Genomic DNA, 17,215 nt, shown 5'->3' with positions numbered 1-17,215 from the left:
AGGCTGATGTCCTAGAAGGAGATAAAACACACGACAGGATGGTTACTAGCGTGGGCTCCGGTGGGAATGTCCAATCACACTGTGTGACCTTGTGTAAGTGACTCAGCCTCTCTGAGCTCTGCCTTTGGACGGCACAGCACTCACTGCAGAGGGCTGCCATGATTGCCTCAGTGATAGGGTAAGTGGCACTAAGACGTGTGCCCCAAACTCACACAGGTGACTCCTGACACCGTACAAATGACAAAATCTAGAGAGCCCGGAAGTACCAGGTGTCTATCACGCACAGAAAACATGCCGGGAACACAGATCGGTGACGCTGCCCCCAGAACACCGTGGCACCACTGAAACGCCAGGACACGCTGATCCCCGGTGCCCCACAACAACGCCGCGACAGGAACCAGCCGAAGATGCGGACTGGGGGTGATGTGCAGTGACAGGAGTTGAGGCCACCTTCTGTCCCCTGCTGGGGGGGTGCAGAGGTGGAAGTAGCTCTGCCCTCCAGGGAGGCGACGGAGGATCAGAAGCCAAGACCCAGATCTTCCCAGCAGGGGACCGGGAGCTGGCATCGCCCAACTCCAGGGTGCGAGGGCCCAGACGCACCCCAGAAGGCAGCGCACGTTACACAGAGATACACACAAAGAAAAGGACCGTCCTCGACTGTGTTGGACCAGGTGCCCAGAGAGGGCAGAGCGAGCCGCCTGGACCCAGGACTGGCGCATTAGGACTGCACGGTGCAGCCAGCCAGCCCCAGAGGCAAAGTCTTCTCAAGTTTAAAAGAAAAAGACAGAAGTAAGCAGGCGCGGTAGCACACACCTGTGACCTCAGCTCCTCGGGAGGCCGAGGCAGGAGGATCATAAGTTGGAGGCCAGCCCCAGCAATCAGCGAGACCCCATCTCAAACACAGAATTAAATGACGTAAGAGGCCGTCACAAAGATGGGATGACCATTATCTTTAAGGAACAACCTGTGCTCTTGCTGCTCTGTAGGATGTCTGTGCCCCAGAGCCCACGGTCCTCTGGGGAGTGACGACAAGATGCTGGGCTTGGCCATCCACAGAGGGAGGCAGAGGCCATCCCCAGGGAGGAAGCCCCCACCGTCTGGCCAGAGCTCTGCCAGCCCAGCGTGGGCGTCCAGGGCAGGAGGAGACCGCGAAAACTGCTGGTTTCACTCGAGACTTTCACTTCCTGCTGGGTCTTGGGGAGGTCATGAGAGATGGAGGGGAACTCGGGCCTGTGGCAACACCGGTGTGTGTGCGTGTCTGTGTGCATGTGTGTGCGTGTGTGTGCGTGTGTGTGTGTGCGCGTGCGTGTGCGTGTGTGCGTGTGTGTGCGTGTGTGTGTGTGTGTGTGTGTGTGTGAGAGAGAGAGAGAGAGAGAGAGAATCGTCACCACTCAATGCGGAGCATAGAACTGATTGCTGCCCGTGGTCCCCTGTCCCCGATGGCCTCCTGCCGAATCTCACCCACTTGTGGCCCCTTTGACACAGGTTGGCAGCCCTCGCTCGGAGACCCTCTGAAGTCCCTTCTAGCTTGGCCTGGCTGCTAGGCGATGGCTAGAAGGACCGTGGGGGAAGGAGCTGGGGTCAGGCTCCTCCCTGTGTGGCCCCGGCATCAGGAGGACAGGAGGGAGGGCCGTGCAGGTGCTGCCCTGAGCCCCTGACCTGGCCTGGCCGTTCTGCCAGGGACACAGCAGGAAGTGCCCAAGAGGGCCCTGGGGTGCCTCCCGCTCTGTGCCGGCTCAGGCTGAAGGTGGTCAGTGCCCAGAGTCGCCCCATCGGGCCAGCTGGTGGCCGATCCCGCCTCCCCAGCCCTGCTGGACCTGGGCCCAGAGAATGTGCGGGACGAAGTGACCCTGAAGCAGGGAGCCAGGATAGCTGGAGGTAGGCTGCAGGCTCTGGCCGGATCCCAGCCCCTCTCCACGGCAGGGGCCTTCCACAGTGGCCTGGGTGTGTGTGCGGGGGTCACCTCGGGAATCCCAAGGCCTGACAGCTGGGCCTGGCTCTGCCTCCGACAGGCTGTGTGACCCTGGGCAAGTCCCTTCCTCTCTCTGGTCCTCAGCATCCTGTATTCTAAATAAACTGGCCTCCACTCAGCCTGAGGACCAGTGGGCAGCCCACGGAGGCCATGGAGCGTGGTGAGTGTGTGCACGCACGTGTGTGTGTGCACGTGTGCACGCGTGTGTGTGCGCGTGTGCATGTGTGTGCCGAGAGCAAGCTGAAATCATCTAAACCACCACAAAACAACACCCACGCCCCCTTCTTTGGGCACTCATTGAGGACACCCCCCTCCCAGCGACTTGGAAAACCTTGGAACCCAGATGAGGAGGCTCTGGACTCTGCAGGAGCCTGTGGATGGCTGCTGCTGGGGGTGAGGAGCCAAGGTCCCCGCTGAGGGAGGGGACAGCTCCATGGGCCCCGGGGAGCGAGGAGCACTCCTACCCTCGTCCAGAACACAGGCGGCCCAGAGAGCCCTCCCCACGGTGCTGCCTCCACCTGGAAAGGGGGGCAGCAGGTTTCTCCTGGACCCAGCCCAGGGGCAGGGAGAGGAAGGAGGAGCCTGAGCTGCCGTTGCCCAGCCTCGCCCCAGGTTCCAGTCCTGAGCCAGGGCGGCTGTGGGCTGGCCGGAGGTTCCACCCGCCTCTTGCCTGTGGTGATTCTGAGCCTCAGGGACAGTGCATTTCCAAGGTGGCCTGAGTTCCACCGGCCACGCCCACCACCAGGGAGTCCACAGGCCTGCCCCTCCCACTGAACCTCCCAGACCCCTCATCCCGCCCACTTGTGCTCAACCAGAAACTCTTCAACCCGACGTGACACTCCCTGAATTCTTCTGGTTTCCTTCCTGAAAGTTTCTCTTCCCTGGCTCTGGGGCAGGCCCTGGCTCAAAGATAGAGTCAGGATGGTAAGGGAAAGAAGCAGGGAACAGAGACACACCCTGGTGACCCACGGCCGGACAAGCCTAGAGGACACAGAAGCAGAAAGGACAAGAGGAGCCACCGGTCCGGGGAGTGGGGAGGCAGAGGCGCTGCTTCAGGGGACAGTTTCAGCTGGGACCGTGGAGAAGTAGTCAGGTCGCACAGCTGGGCGCCTGGAGGACTGCCGGGATCCTGCGCCTGAAATGGCTACAGTGGCCAGTCCTTCCCCCAACTCTGCAAAAAGAAACGATCTGCTACCTCAAATGGAAACAGCAACAATGTCACTTGCATTTACAACAATGTCATCCAAATCATGCCAGCTTCCCCATGGCGAGTTAAAAAGGAACCTGAGCACGTGCTGGAGGCCTGGGAGGGTGCCCACAGCTAAACTGCCCATGTCCCCCTCCTCGAGGACCAGGCTTTGGAAGCCCCCTCCTGCCCATGACGTCCTCTGCATTTTCTCAACGATTTTCTCTTGTGGGCCTCTGTCCACACGTCACGCAGCCATCTGGAAAGCTCTCCTGATTTCTGCAGGTGAGCCCTGGGAAAACCAGCCTCTACCTCAGAGCAAAGCCTGTCCAAGGAAGGGGCATGACCTTTGTCCTTGGAAAGACCCACAGAGCACTCCTAGGCACATTCCCACCCTGCTAAGTTGTTTACCTACAAATAACAGGAGAGGTCTTCGGCGCCAGGTGTCCCTGACTCAGTCAGGCTAGGTGGGGACCCATAGCAGCCCCCTAGCAGCCACCAATCAGCATGAGACAGGGAAACACCTGGGATGCCAGATGACCCTCCCAGTACTTTATGGTGTTGGGAAACCACATAGTTCAGCAGGAACACCCCTCTTGGCTTAAACCAATCAGTTCAAATGAATCCCCCTCTTGTAGTAACCAATCCCCCCTACCCAACCTGTTCCCGCCAGTGAATGTGCTAATCATGTTTTAGAGTTGTTATTTGATTTTCCCACGGTGTGTGATGATTTGCTAAGAGATGCTATGATCCATGTGGGGGTCCCTGCCTTCTCCAAAGAGTGTATAAAACTGCTGCAAACCCTGGGCTCGGGGCCACCAGAGTCACCAGTAGCTGTGTGTGCACGGAGGACCGAGCTAGCTCGCAATCAACACCTCTTTGCTGCTTACATCGATCTTGGTCTCTGGTGGTCTTTGGGGGTCCTGAATTGGAGCATAACAACGTGGAGAGGGAAGCCACCTGTCGCCAGGGTGACTGAGTCTGAGGACCAAGTGTAGAAGCTTCTCCCCTCCCTCGGCCACTCCCGATTGCCCCAGGGCCCCGGCGGGGCAACCTCCGGACAGTACTTGTCCAGGGGCCCAGGTGCTGCGCTCTTGAGGCCTGCCCTCGGCTGGACTCTGCCGTGTCCACAGGTCCCCCGTGGACAGGAGCTCTCTCCCTCTGGCCCGGCACTGGACTGAGCTCTCAGGAGACCTCGGTTCAGACCTAACTGCAGGCTGTGACCCTCCGCACAACAGCGGAAACCACCGACCTCCCCACAAGTCACCCTCCCCGCAGAGGAGGACCGCGGGGATCGCCCGTAGTGGGCTACCTGGGGCGCGCCCAGCACCCTCCAGGCCGTGCCAATGGAGCCCGGGGCGGGGCCGGGGCGGAGCTTGGGCGGGGCCTGGGGCGGGGCCTGGGGCGGGGTCTGGGGCGGGGCGGGGCCGGGGCGGGGCTCCCCCCACCGTTCACCTCCGCCTCGCTCCGGGAGAGTCGCCAGGGGTCCCGAAGGGTTAAGAGTGTTCCTGGGGTCCCCGAAGTCAGAATGCCTGGCCTAAGTCCCACAGCCCTTCTTCCCACCCCAGGCTCACCAGAGAGGGGACACTAGCAGCCCACCGTGTCCCCGCATTGGAACCGGGCGTCCCTGACTTGGCGGGAAGTCCCCGTCTGTGTTCGGCCGCGCTCGGACATCTGAGAAAATACCCCTCCCCAGGGAGATGGAGGAGGGGCGCTTCTCGCTCTTGGGCTTGGAGAAGCCGAAGGCTGACGAAGAACCCGACGGGGCCAAAGAGGTGAAGCTCTGCGCAGTCCTCTGGCCTCGGAGCCCACCCCTAGCGCGTCCCTGTCAGCGGGGTAACATGACCCCACAGCAAGCTGAGGCCAGCGAGGGGCAGCCTGGACCGGGTCCCGCGTCCCCCCCTGCGCACTGGCCGCTCTGCGGGATCCAGGGCGCGCCCAGACGCCAAGGGCACGGTGCGCCCGCTCCCGCGCCAGGTGACATCCCGGCCTCCTGGCTCCCGCCGCGCTCCCTCCCCTCGGCCCTGCTCGGGGTTCGCAGCCAAGCCCCGTCCCCTGCTCCCGGTTCTGGCGAGGAATCTCCAGCCGCCGAGGGGTTTCCCGAATCTACTTTATGCACGTCCCCTTCCCCTCCGCCCAGCCTGGCCGTGTGACCTTGGGCAAGTAGCTGCTGGCCTTGGACCCTCTACTCCTCGCCCAATTTTAGGGACTGCAGAAGGAGAGCCTAGTCACCTACCGCCGTTCCCGGGCTCCTGCATGCTGCTGGTGGCCTCTCCCTCCCGCCAGCTCTGGGGCTGCGGGAGACTGGGGCGCGGTAGGCTGGGCACCCCACCTCCCTCCCTGCACAGGTCTTTCCCCCTTTCACTTTCTCTTTGCACCATGGGGCTTAGACCAAACCGCCGTGGCTGCCTCCCCTGCGGCGCCCACGTGCTTTAGGAGAAGCATCCTCAGGACACTCCGACTTGCAGTCCCCCAGGTCCTGCCTCCAGCCAGCTCCTGGAAATGACCAGCCCCTCCTGGGGAGAGGGCCTGGGTCTCAGGTGGGGAGCCAGGTGATCTGCAAGCCCCGGGCATGCAGGGAGCCCATCCCCACCTCTGGTCGACTCTGTTTCTCTCCAGCTCAGCCCAACCATGACGGTGGCAAACCACCCTTCAGTCCGGCACACCCAAGACCCACTGCAGGGAGGGCTCACTCCTCCTGCCCCATGCCCTTGGGACGAAGAACCCAGCCCTGGACCTTCACTGTGCGGAAACCTGGCTCTGGCAACCCTGTGCCCAGCGGCGAAAGTCCCGTCCTCCTCCACAGGGCCTGGACTCCTGCTCTGCCCGGCATGAGACCTGGGGGGAACCACTTCCCCTCCCCAGGCTGCCGGTTCCTCATCTGGAATTGAGGGAGTGGGTCAAGATGACCTTCAGTGGCTTCTGACAGAACTGGGAAGCTTGTCCCCGATCTCTGGGTTCAGAGCAAACCATATGTCTTAGGGGAGCCTGAGAAAAGGGGTCCCACCCCTCTTAACCCACATCAGCCAGGCCCATTCTGTCACACTCATCTTATGGTATAAGCTACTGGGCACCGGGCGAGACCCCCGGATCCCTTTCCACCACCCCATCCTCTGGGCTGTCCCCTTAGCCCACCTCCGAGGTGAGGAAAACTGAGACTCAGTTTAGCAGCCAGTTCAAGTTCACACCCCACCAGCCGACAGCACAGCTAGGTGTCACGCCCCTGTGAGCCTCAGGGCTGTGCCAGGTCTCTGCTGTCTCTTCTCACCCGCTGTCCCCTGTCCCCCACTTCTGAAAGCCGCCATTTGGAAACGGGGGACAGGGCAGCAGCTGTCCCAGGTGCCCGGGGCTCTACAGCTGGCCACTGCCACTGCTGTGGTGACTAGCTGACTGCAGAGTTGCTTTTCCTGCTTCCCTAGGGACGGGCGGAGTCAGCAGAGGTCTCCTGTTTACCTGAAGACAGACCTGGCAGTGAGAGGACCTTGGGGTGGCCTTGGCCAGCCAGGTCAGCAGGACTGAGAGCCAAGGACACACCTCAGGAAGGACGTGGGTACTGTCCTCTTCCCTCCTGCCAACAGGCTGCTCGGCGGGACACGGAGCCCCCCTCTCACCCCCAGCCCACAGTTCAGAGCGGCATCTCCGCGCACCTGGGGCCTGGGACGGAAGACCCAGCTGAGACTCTGTTCTAAATCAAGATGCATCCTCCACCCCCTTCCCTTTACCTTGGGACTCCGGCAGGTGGGACCCTACAAGGTGCGGAGCCAGGCGACGCATGGCGTGAGAAGCAGAGCCAGGAGGCCGGCAGAACTTCCCGGGGCCTCAGTCCTCCCAGGGATGTCCCGGGATGTGCACATCGGAAGCTGGCAGGCTCATCTCCAGCCTGTCACCCGCCGCACAGCTGGGAGCCTGGAGCCCAGAGCCCGCCAACCCTAACCCATAGCATGCAAAGGAAGCAAGCAAGGGACCAGCAGAAACTCTTCCCCTGCAAGGTCGTCCCAAGCTGTCAGATTTCCTGTGTCTGGATGCCCTCGAATTTGCCCACGCTCCCTTACGCCCACCCCAGGCCTCTGATGTTAATTTCAGTTCCTTCTTGGACCCTGGGGTGACCACAGAAGGTTGCAAGTTGTCTGTCAGGACCTCGAATGCTCTGACGTTCTGGGGCGCCTCTCACAAAGCGCCCCACGGGTCCCCTGTCTGCCATCTTCTGCAGGGTGGGGCCAGAGGAGGCAGCAGGACCAGCCCAGAGCTTCTGTCCAGCTGACGTCTGAACCCCTGTCAACCCAGGTGGCCCCGGGTTTCCCTGGAGGTCAGTAGCAGTCCACCCACCTGTTTTGTATACTAGACACTGGACTAAAACACTGATTGCACACAAAAGGATGCTAACCCCAATATGGCTGGCTCGGGCCACCGGCTGGGGCGGCACCGACGGGTGCCAGATCAGAGAGCACCTCTTCAAGGCTCTGCCCTCCTCCTGATGCATAAGGAGAAAGCCTCAGTCGGGGCTAATGTGCTCCTAGCACCTCTTCTAAATCAGGGTTCCCGCTTTCCACAGAGCCAAACCTCCAGCCTCCACTCTGGAGGCAGAGGCAGGAGGATCGCAAGTTCGAGGCCAGCCTCAGCAACTTAGCAAAGATCCATCTCAAAATACAAAGTTTAAAAAGGGCTGAGGATGTAGTGCACCCCTGGGTTCCATCGCTGGTCTGAGAGAAAAAGAGAGGCGAGGAAGGAAATGAGTGAAAACCGCGAGTGGTTTGAGAAAGCACCGTCCAGTAAATACAACAGTGTAGGAGGCTGGCAGAAAGGGACTCGCTGTGAGGCCAGGACCGGAATGAATGAAGGCTGGGAGCCGGGGACTTACTGGCTGGTGCCTCGTTACCGAAAGAGCTCTGCTACTAGCACGTGTGAGACACTCCTGGCTTCCCTTCTGAGCTCTGGCTTTCCCGCAGCAGGGGACGTGAGGGTCATGCCTGCTTTGGTGTGGTGTCACTTTGAAGCAGTCCCTGCTCTCAGAAGTCCCGGAGGGGTGGGGAGAGTCAACTTGAAACAGAGCCTTTGCTTGGCTAAAAGAGCAGCGCAGCCTGCAACCCCGGCGCCTCAGGAGGCTGAGGCAGGAGGATCGCAAGTTCAAGGCCAGCCTCATCAACCTGGTGAGGCCCTAAGTGACTTAGCAAGACCCTGCTTCAAAATCAGAATAAATAAATAACAGGGGCTGGTGGAGCACTCGCCTGGCACGTGTGAGGCGCAGCGACGGATCCTCAGCGCCACATAAAAGAATAAGTAAAAGGAAGGTGTTGTGTCCAACTACAGCTGAGAAGACATCTTTTTTTAGAAGGGGCCGAGCATGTGGCCCAGTGGTTAAGCCTCCTTGGTACCAAAACCCCCAGCCCCAGATACAGGGAAAGCAGAAATTCTAAGAGGTCTACCCATCTCCTTCCAGGACAAGGGGTCAGGGCAGAGGCCCCGCGCTCTGCTGTCCCCGCCCTGGATCCTGCCCACCACACCCAGCCCCCGTCAAGGCCACTCGGGGCGGGCAGAACCTCGATGACCGACCTCTGCCACCCGGTGTCCCTACCTCCTCCCCGGCCCTCCAGAACCACACTCACCGAGATCCGTGAAGGGACAGGGTTCCCGCCGGTCAGCCACGGCCCCGGGGGAACCCAGGGGACCTGCGCTGCCGTGGCCCAGCCAGGAGCCGGGGCTCTGAGTTTCAGCAGAGGGCAGTGGGGGGAGGAGGTGCCGCGAAGGGGGCTCGGGGCCAGTGACAGCTCCCAGGACTGAGTGGAGGGCCGGACCCGGAGCCCGCCCAGGCCTCCTCTGTCAAAGCAGCTGCGGGCCTTCCTGCTGACGTCCCCTGAACACACAGCAGAGGCCACTCAGGGGTCTGAGCAGGAGCCTGCCGTGGGAGGACCCAGGTCTGCTGGACAGGGGCCAGTCCTCTCCCAGGGGCTGGGTCTCCGCAGCTCTGTGGGAGCTGGCCTTGCTCGGGGGCTCCAGCCAAGCCAGGAGTCACCAGGTGGATACCACCAGCACTGGCCGCAGAAACAGGCCACGTTGCCCTGCTGGGTCCCCTGCCGAGTGAGTCCCAGGAAGAGATGGGGAGGCCCTGGATCCTCCCGGTGAAGAGGAGCGGTCCAGAAACGCAGTCCCCTGTCTTTGTACCACTGTCCACCTGGCCTCCCCGAGCCCCCCTGTGGGCCCAAATGCCAGCTCTCCTTCAAGTCCAGTTCCAGCCTTTATCACCCTCCCAGCTAACAGTGATCTCTGCCTTCCTCCCATCCTCCTCCTCCTCCTGCTCCTCCTCCTCTTCCCCATCCTCCTCCCCATCCACCTCCTCCTCCCCATCCTCCTCCCCATCCTCCTCCTCCTCCTCCCCATCCTCCTCCTCCTATCCTCCTCCTCCTCCCATCCTCCTCCTGCTCCTCCTCCTCCATCTCCTCCTCCTCCCCATCCTCCTCCTCCCCATCCTCCTCCTCCTATCCTCCTCCTCCTCCCATCCTCCTCCTGCTCCTCCTCCTCCATCTCCTCCTCCTCCCCATCCTCCTCCTCCCCATCCTCCTCCTCCCCATCCTCCTCCTCCTCCCCATCCTCCTCCTCCTCCCATCCTCCTCCTCCCCATCCTCCTCCTCCCATCCTCCTCCTCCTTCCCATTCTCCTCCTCCTCCCCATCCTCCTCCTCCTCCTCCTGCTCCTCCTCCTCCATCTCCTCCTCCTCCCCATCCTCCTCCTGCTCCTACTCCTCCTTCTCCCATCCTCCTCCTACCCATCCTCCTCCTCATCCTTCCATCCTCCTCCTCCCCATCCTCCTCCTCCCCATCCTCCTCCTCATCCTTCCATCCTCCTCCTCCCCATCCTCCTCCTGCTCCTCCTCCTCCTGCTCCTCCTCCCCATCCTCCTCCTCCCCATCCTCCTCCTCCTCCCCATCCTCCTCCTCCTCCCCATCCTCCTCCTCCTCCCATCCTCCTCCTCCCATCCTCCTCCTCCCCATCCTCCTCCTCCCATCCTCCTCCTCCCCATCCTCCTCCTCCCATCCTCCTCCTCCTTCCCATTCTCCTCCTCCTCCCCATCCTCCTCCTCCTCCTCCTGCTCCTCCTCCTCCATCTCCTCCTCCTCCCCATCCTCCTCCTCCCCATCCTCCTCCTCCTCCCATCCTCCTCCTCCTCCCATCCTCCTCCTCCCCATCCTTCTCCTCCCATCCTCCTCCTCCTTCCCATTCTCCTCCTCCTCCCCATCCTCCTCCTCCTCCTCCTGCTCCTCCTCCTCCATCTCCTCCTCCTCCCCATCCTCCTCCTGCTCCTCCTGCTCCATCTCCTCCTCCTCCCCATCCTCCTCCTGCTCCTACTCCTCCTGCTCCTACTCCTCCTTCTCCCATCCTCCTCCTACCCATCCTCCTCCTCATCCTTCCATCCTCCTCCTCCCCATCCTCCTCCTCCCCATCCTCCTCCTGCTCCTCCTCCTCCTCCTCCCCATCCTCCTCCTACCCATCCTCCTCTGGTTCCTTCTCCTCCTTCATCGTTTGTGGTGCTGGGGACCGACCCCAGGGGTGCTTTGCCACTGAGCCACACCCCCAGCCTTTTTAACTTTATTTTAATTTTGCAGACAGGGTCTCACTCAGTCAGGAGGCTGGCCTTGAAGTTGGGATTCTCCTACCTTGGCCTCCGAGTCACTGGGGTGACAGGCGTGCACCACCAAGCCGGCTGCTTTGTTTATTTTCACAAACTTGTTACACTATTTGGCCATAAATGGTGGAATCTCTACCCTGTAAGTATAGTCCCCGCCTCCACAATGTCGGGGACAAAGTCTTTTTGAGTTGCACCCGAGCAGCTGTCACAGAGCCGAGCCCTTAAAGCACACCCCTCTGGGTGGCGTGTGGGATTCCAGGGTGAAGGCAGCCTCACCTTCCAGACGTGGCCCCCCGCGTGGGTGGTAAGTGCCTGGCCTGACGCTGCGGGGACCCCTGGGCTTCCCAGACGGAGCTTAATCAATGACCCCGAAGCAGAGAGGGGGAAGGGGAGAGCAGAGATTGGTACGTGGAGGGACGCGGACGGAGAGGGTCAAACTGTCCGAATCAGACAATAGGGGGGGGGGTGTCGGAACGCAGGCTCCCGGCGGTGCACACAGGGAAGTGAGGCGGCAGGCACCTAAGTTGTTACTCACGCGCGTGCGCACACACACCTGGGATTAGGTGAGTTCAGGGTGGCCATCGACATCTGGGGAGTGGCTGTGTGGGACGGAGATGGAGGTTCTAAAGGGTCGGCTGCCAGTGCATCTGAGCAGGGGGCACAGGAACCTGGAGCCAGGCGCAGGTGGGCGGTGCGTGGGCAGCTACCTTGGGGAGTAGGGGCCCAGGTGAGCCGCTGCAGGTAGGACCACAGGGAACAGAGAGGGACCGCAGACACCAGGCTGGTCAGGTAGGCAGGGAGCCCCGAGGACGGGCCACTTCCCAGGCTTCTCCTGCGGGTCCAGGTGGGGAGTCCACGGAGTTGGTGGCAGCCTGGGGGGAGGGGACAGAGTCCTCCTGGGAGCACACCTCCTTCCAGGCACAGGAGCCCAGGAGGGAGACCTTCCTGCTGGCCACTGGCTGCCATCGCGAGGGCCCATGGGGAAGGGAGGCGAGGGAGGGGTCCAGCAGGGCTGAGTGGTCCCTCCTTTCCAATAATCCAGGCCCATCCTAGCGGAGCTGGTGTCCTGTGGATCCTAGAACAGTTTACAGAGTCCAGGCAACCGTGACACCAAGGACTCTGGCTGGGCTGTCCCTCGGCCTGGGGAGAGCAGGCCACAGAGGGCACAGGGCTCCCCGTCCACTGACTGACCGGGGGGCTGGGCTGCGGGCACCTCGGGGGCTGTCCCAGAGGCCACTGAGTCAGCACACACAGCTGGACGGTGTCCCTGGGCCCTCAGAAGAGCCACCCGTGGACAGTCCTCACCTCCATTTACAGACGGGAAAACGGAGGCCCCCAGGAATCGGGGCGGTGCCTGAGACTCAGGGAGCCAGTGCGGGCCACCCGGCCAGCTTGGTCAGCACGCCTCGCTGAGACTCCCTGCAGCCACGTGGACTCCCTGCTTGAGGTGCAGTCAGTGGCAGGAGTCCAGAGACCCCCTGGGGTCCCACGAGACTGCAGAGTGCTGTCGGCTCACACCACTGGCCCCTTGCTCTTCTCTTCCTTAGAGAGTGGTCTGGGGTTGGTTTAGCATTACCCATCTATAGCACTCCCATTTCAGAGATGAAGAGACTGAGGTTCAGAGTGGCCCAGTCATGTGGCCAAGGTCACAGGGTTTGCAGCAGAGCACGACCTGAGGCCGGGAACGGTCCTGCTTCCAGCCTGGTCCTTTCCCCAGCCACACAGCTCTCCCTTCCCTGGCGTCCGATCGCCCTTCCGGGTGTGTCACCTGTGGTTGATGGACGCGCCCTGAAGCACACTGGGCTCCTTCAGGACCAGGACCGTGGCTCCCAGGCCTCGGGGGCCTTTGTGGGCTCTGAGTGGCCCGACCCCAGGGCCCAGTGGCCTGGCAGCAGAGGCTCCGGGCTCTCTGGGGGCACCTCTGAGCCACCAGCCAGTCCCGTCTGCAGCTGGCGCACTGCTCTGGTGGGTTCACGGCGCCCCTGGGTTGTCAGGAGGAAGGCGCACAGAGGCGGGCCTCGAGACTCAGGGCCCCCGCCAGGACCTGAGCTCGTCCCTCAACTTCTCTGTGCCTCGGTTTCCCGGGTGTGCAGCGGGAGACGCGGGGCACGACCTGCGTGGCTCCCCCCACCGCGGGACATCCAGGCGTCCACCAGGCTCCCGGCTCTGCACCCGGGGGCCACGCAGACCAGTGGCCAACAGAAGAAGCACATCTCACCACAGAGCTTAGCGGTGAGATCTGGAGAAGGCGGGAAGAGGGCCACCAGGGAGGGGGCTCAAAGTGCCTTTGCCGTCCGAGGTGCGACTCTAAATGGGGTGGTCAGGTGCACCTTGAAGACAAGGGGACGTCTGAGCGAAGAGCTGAGTGACGTTAGGAGGTCGACCAAGGGCACCTGGGAAGAGTGGTCTAGGTAGAAGGAGGAGCATGTGCAGGGGTCCTGGGGCAGCGTGGGCCCGGTGTGTCTGAGGGACAAGGGGGCATCAGAGCGGCTGAAGTGGATCAGCAAGGCAGAGAGAAGCAGAGGACCACAACACAGAGGGTCAGGGTCACCTGAAGACCCTGTGGGCTCTGGCTGGGATCCAGGCTCTCTGAGTGACGGGGAGCAGTGCAGGGTAGGGCAGGGCGGTCTGGACCCAGGTAGGGTGGCCGAGAGGGAGGGTCACAAAAGCCCCCCAGGATGGTTTCCCTTCTGAGCCCCTCCCCAGGACTTAAGTTAGTGCCTTTTGACAAACCACCGGTTCCCCGCTCCGTCCCCTGGCTTCCTGCTGAAGCTGGGGCTCCCCACCTGCCTGGGCTGGGTGGGTTCCCCGCTCCGTCCCCTGGCTTCCTGCTGAAGCTGGGGCTCCCCACCTGCCTGGGCTGGGTGGGGGGCAAGCCGCAGGCTGGGGGGCACCCGAGGGAGCAGGGAAAGAGCAGATTTGTCCTTCTGTCTCCCGGCCCCTGAGGACCAAGCACCCTGGGCCAGTTCCACTTTCTGAAGTCACATGGGATCCAAAATGAAAAGCGTCTCACCCCAGGGAGGAAGCAGGCTAGCAACAGGAACCAGCCTCGGGAAGCGGGGGAGGCGCCGAGGTGTGGGGTGTGGGGGCCCTGCCAGGCAGAGGGGGCTCCGCTGCTCCCAGGTCGCCCTCTGCTGCCCAGCGAGACCAGCCCAGCTGCTGGACCCCTCCCCAAGCCCAGGGCGGCCACCCCGTGGTGCAACTGCCCTTCCCTGAGCCTCAGCCCGAGAGTGCAGGATGTCCAAGAGCCACCCAAGAGCCACCCGCACGGGGACTTGTCCTGGAACAAGAGTCAGAGGTCAGCACGGCCCGGGCGCGCACGGCCAGCAGAAGGCACTTCACGGCCTTGACTCCCCTGCGGCCGTCTGTGCGTCCTCCAGTGGCCCGTGGACAAGGACGAGGATGCGGAGCATGGGGCCAGGGCGCAGGGAGCGCGAGGCCGGGGCGCAGGACCACTCAGCTGCGCCTGCGCACGCGGAGGGCTCAGGCGCTGACCGCGCTCACACCCCGGAGTTACGAGACCCCAAGGGGACCAGGTAGGGCCAGAAAGGCACAGCTGCGCAGGGAGAAAGGACAGACAGGGCGCATCTCTGGGACCCCAGGGGAGCCCTCGCGCACACCAGCCCCTCCTCTGGCCCAGCGGTGGCCCTCCCAGTGGCCGGGAGCTGGCGCGTGGCCGCGGCTCCCACTGCAGCCCCCAAACAGACGGCACCCCGCAGCAGGCCACCAGAATGACCAGACCCCCCCCAATCCCACACGTGTCAGAGACGTTAGCAAAGGCCCCTCCGGTCCTGCTGGTGGACACTTCTCCCTGTCCTCCTCACTGTCCCCTCTCTCCTCCTTCTGCCTGTCCCCCTGTCCCTCACCTACTGTCTGTCTCTCCCTTCCTTTCTCTTTATCCCTCTCTCTGTCACACATACACACACGTGTGCACACATAGGCAGATGCATGTGTGCACACACACACCTGTGCACACACCCCCATGAACACACACCTGTGCACACACTCAAGAACACACACCTGTGCACATACACACCCATGAACACACACCTGTGCACGTACACACCCATGAATACACACCTGTGCACACACCCATGAACACACACCTGTGCACGTACACACCCATGAACACACACCTGTGCACGTACACACCCATGAACACATACCTGTGCATACACACCCGTGCACACACACCCGTGCACACACAACCATGCACACACACCCATGCACGCTCATGTGTATACACCCGTGCACACACCTCCGTGCTGACACCTGTGCACACACCTGTCCGCTCCTCATCTGGCTCCTCTTCCCTTTGGCCCCTCTATTTGGGCTGCACCTGTCGGGCGCCTCTTCTTCCCTTCCCCACGGGACCTAGCTCCCTGGGGCAGGCGCTGACCCCTGCTGTGGGCACAGGGTGGGAAGCCGCGGGCTGAGTCCCCGGCCTCCTGGCTCCTGCCGCGCAGCGAGCCTGGGTCCCCGCCTGTGGCTTCTTTGCAGAGAGAAGGGGAACCCTGAGGCTGCCCTGTGGCCCCCGGAGTCTCAGGGATGGGACTTACCTCCCTGGTCCCTGCAGCCAGGGCCCCTCTCAGGGGCGGGGGCCGGCAGCCTGTTCCAGGGGCCCCCCGGGAGGGCCGAGCCCCGGGCTCCCCCCGCCAGCAGGGTCAGGGAGATCTTCCTGGCCAGCGCCTCGCCGTCCGGCTCCAGCAGCAGGGCGCGGTGGTACTCCCCGGAGAGCAGCTCCTCCTCGCGAAGGCTGTCCAGCAGGGCCCGCACGCGCCTCGGCTGGCGGCTGGAGAGCAGCGTCCGCACCTGGGCCAGGATGGCCTGGAAGAGGTCCATGGCGGGAGCAGGCCGCACAGCTGGACGAGCGCTCACTCCTGCAGCATCCGAAACGTGAAGTGAAAACGGGGACAGGAGCCTGTGTCACTCGGTCCCCTCCCGGGAGGTTTCCTCATTTGCGACGGAGGCTGGGCGCCTGGCGAATGGGCAGAGAGGGACCTCGGGCTGAGTCAGTCCCACAGATGTGGCTGGGCACCACCTGTGAGCACGCGCCCCAGGGGACCACAGCCAGTGAGCCAACCCGGCCGTCCCCAGAGGAAGGGAGCTGGCCTCTGGAGATGACCTCGAGGCTTGGTCCTGTCAGATGTCCTGTCCCAGTGACACGGCTCTGTGGCTGGGGTTCACGCCCAGGGCCACCGTTTGCTAATCGCATGGCGCTGGGGAACTCCCTGGACCGTTAAGCCTCCTGCTATCGGCACCACTCTGCGCGCAGGTGGAGTGACGATGACAATCCCTGCTCACAGGGACCTTGGGAGGACAGCAGCAGCTGCACAGACCACACCTCGGCCTTGGTCCGCAGTGTGACCACAGCTCAGCACCCGAGAGCCGCCGCTGTCCCCCGCGACTCCTGCCAACGTCAGGGAGCCGCCTCACTGGACCTGGGTGTCCTTCTCTGAATGTCTACCAATGACAGCCACCTCCTCCGCTGGCCCCGAGCCTCAGGCCAGGCACCTAAGAGACTTCACCCCCAACCCAGCGGCCACCCAAGGAGCCCTGGTCAGGCACTGGCGGAGGCTCCACTTGTGATGCACGGGACAGCGGTCAGCATGGCCGCCAGTGTGGTTCGGGATTCCACAGATCCAGCCCACCTGACCGCCCTCCTGCCCTTCCTCTAGGGGCCTCAGCCTCCCATCTCCCCGCCGGGGCCATTCCTGGGCTCCGTGCAGTGAGGCCAAGGAGGGTCCCCCTCCAGCGCCCAGTAGCTCCTGCTGACCGACTCCACTACAGGACAGTGGTAAAAACCAACCCCCTGAAGGCACCGCAGAGGGCCGCCGCGGCCTGGGAGCCAGACGGGAAGGTGAGCGCGTCCCTAGTGAACCTCCAGCTTGAGCCTCCCCGGAGGCAGGCCCTGATGGAGGCTGTGGGGGCAGTTCCTAAGGACGTGGCCACAGCAGCCGCTGGAAAGGGCCGGTGGGAACCCCAGAGAGGAGCCACACAGGCTGCCCCCAGTTTTTTGTGTCAACTGCCCAAATATCTCGCCCACTTCTCCACCTCCCGAGAGCAGACGCCAAGCCGCGGGCTCAGACCGAACCGAGTCTGAGCCGCAGTCCACTCTGGGGCCCGTGGGCTGGGAGTGGGGTGAGGTCCAGAGGCTTCGCCAAGTGATGTCACTGCTAAAAGAACCAAAGGAGGGACCCGTCAGGTCACACGGGACCCGAGTCTGCAACGTGTTTTACTGTCCAGCACACAAGGCAAAACCCCTTGACCTACACCCAGAGAGAGGCCAGTAGAAAAGGAAATCGGGGGAAAGTGGATCGAGGGTGACTCAGACTTTGACATCAGGGGCCAGTGTTTAATTTTCCTGATCCTGAGGACTGAACCCAGGGCACCGTGACGCTGAGCTACACCTTAGCCCTTTGTTTATTTATGTTTTGG

The 17,215-nt window shown here is 62.6% G+C and overlaps 1 protein-coding gene across 4 annotated transcripts in view; it reads right to left on the bottom strand.

The window, feature by feature from the left end:
* The window catches only part of Ciita (class II major histocompatibility complex transactivator), a 41,018-nt gene extending 25,293 nt beyond the window's left edge, over positions 1 to 15,725 (bottom strand). The window contains exon 1 of one of the 4 annotated variants that reach the window (XM_078024643.1): positions 15,333 to 15,725. In XM_078024643.1, coding sequence (XP_077880769.1) covers positions 15,333 to 15,619 — 287 coding nt within the window. In that variant the 5' untranslated portion in view covers positions 15,620 to 15,725. Of the gene's footprint in view, positions 1 to 5,394; positions 5,622 to 6,880; positions 7,124 to 15,332 lie in introns of those variants that run through there. The other 3 variants (XM_078024642.1, XM_078024640.1, XM_078024639.1) reach the window with 3 other exon arrangements.
* Positions 15,726 to 17,215: the final 1,490 nt, after the last annotated feature.

The sequence above is a fragment of the Ictidomys tridecemlineatus genome, chromosome 10 (genome assembly GCF_052094955.1).
Source record: "Ictidomys tridecemlineatus isolate mIctTri1 chromosome 10, mIctTri1.hap1, whole genome shotgun sequence".
NCBI lineage: Eukaryota > Metazoa > Chordata > Mammalia > Rodentia > Sciuridae > Ictidomys > Ictidomys tridecemlineatus.
This window is presented reverse-complemented; position numbering and strand designations above follow the sequence as displayed.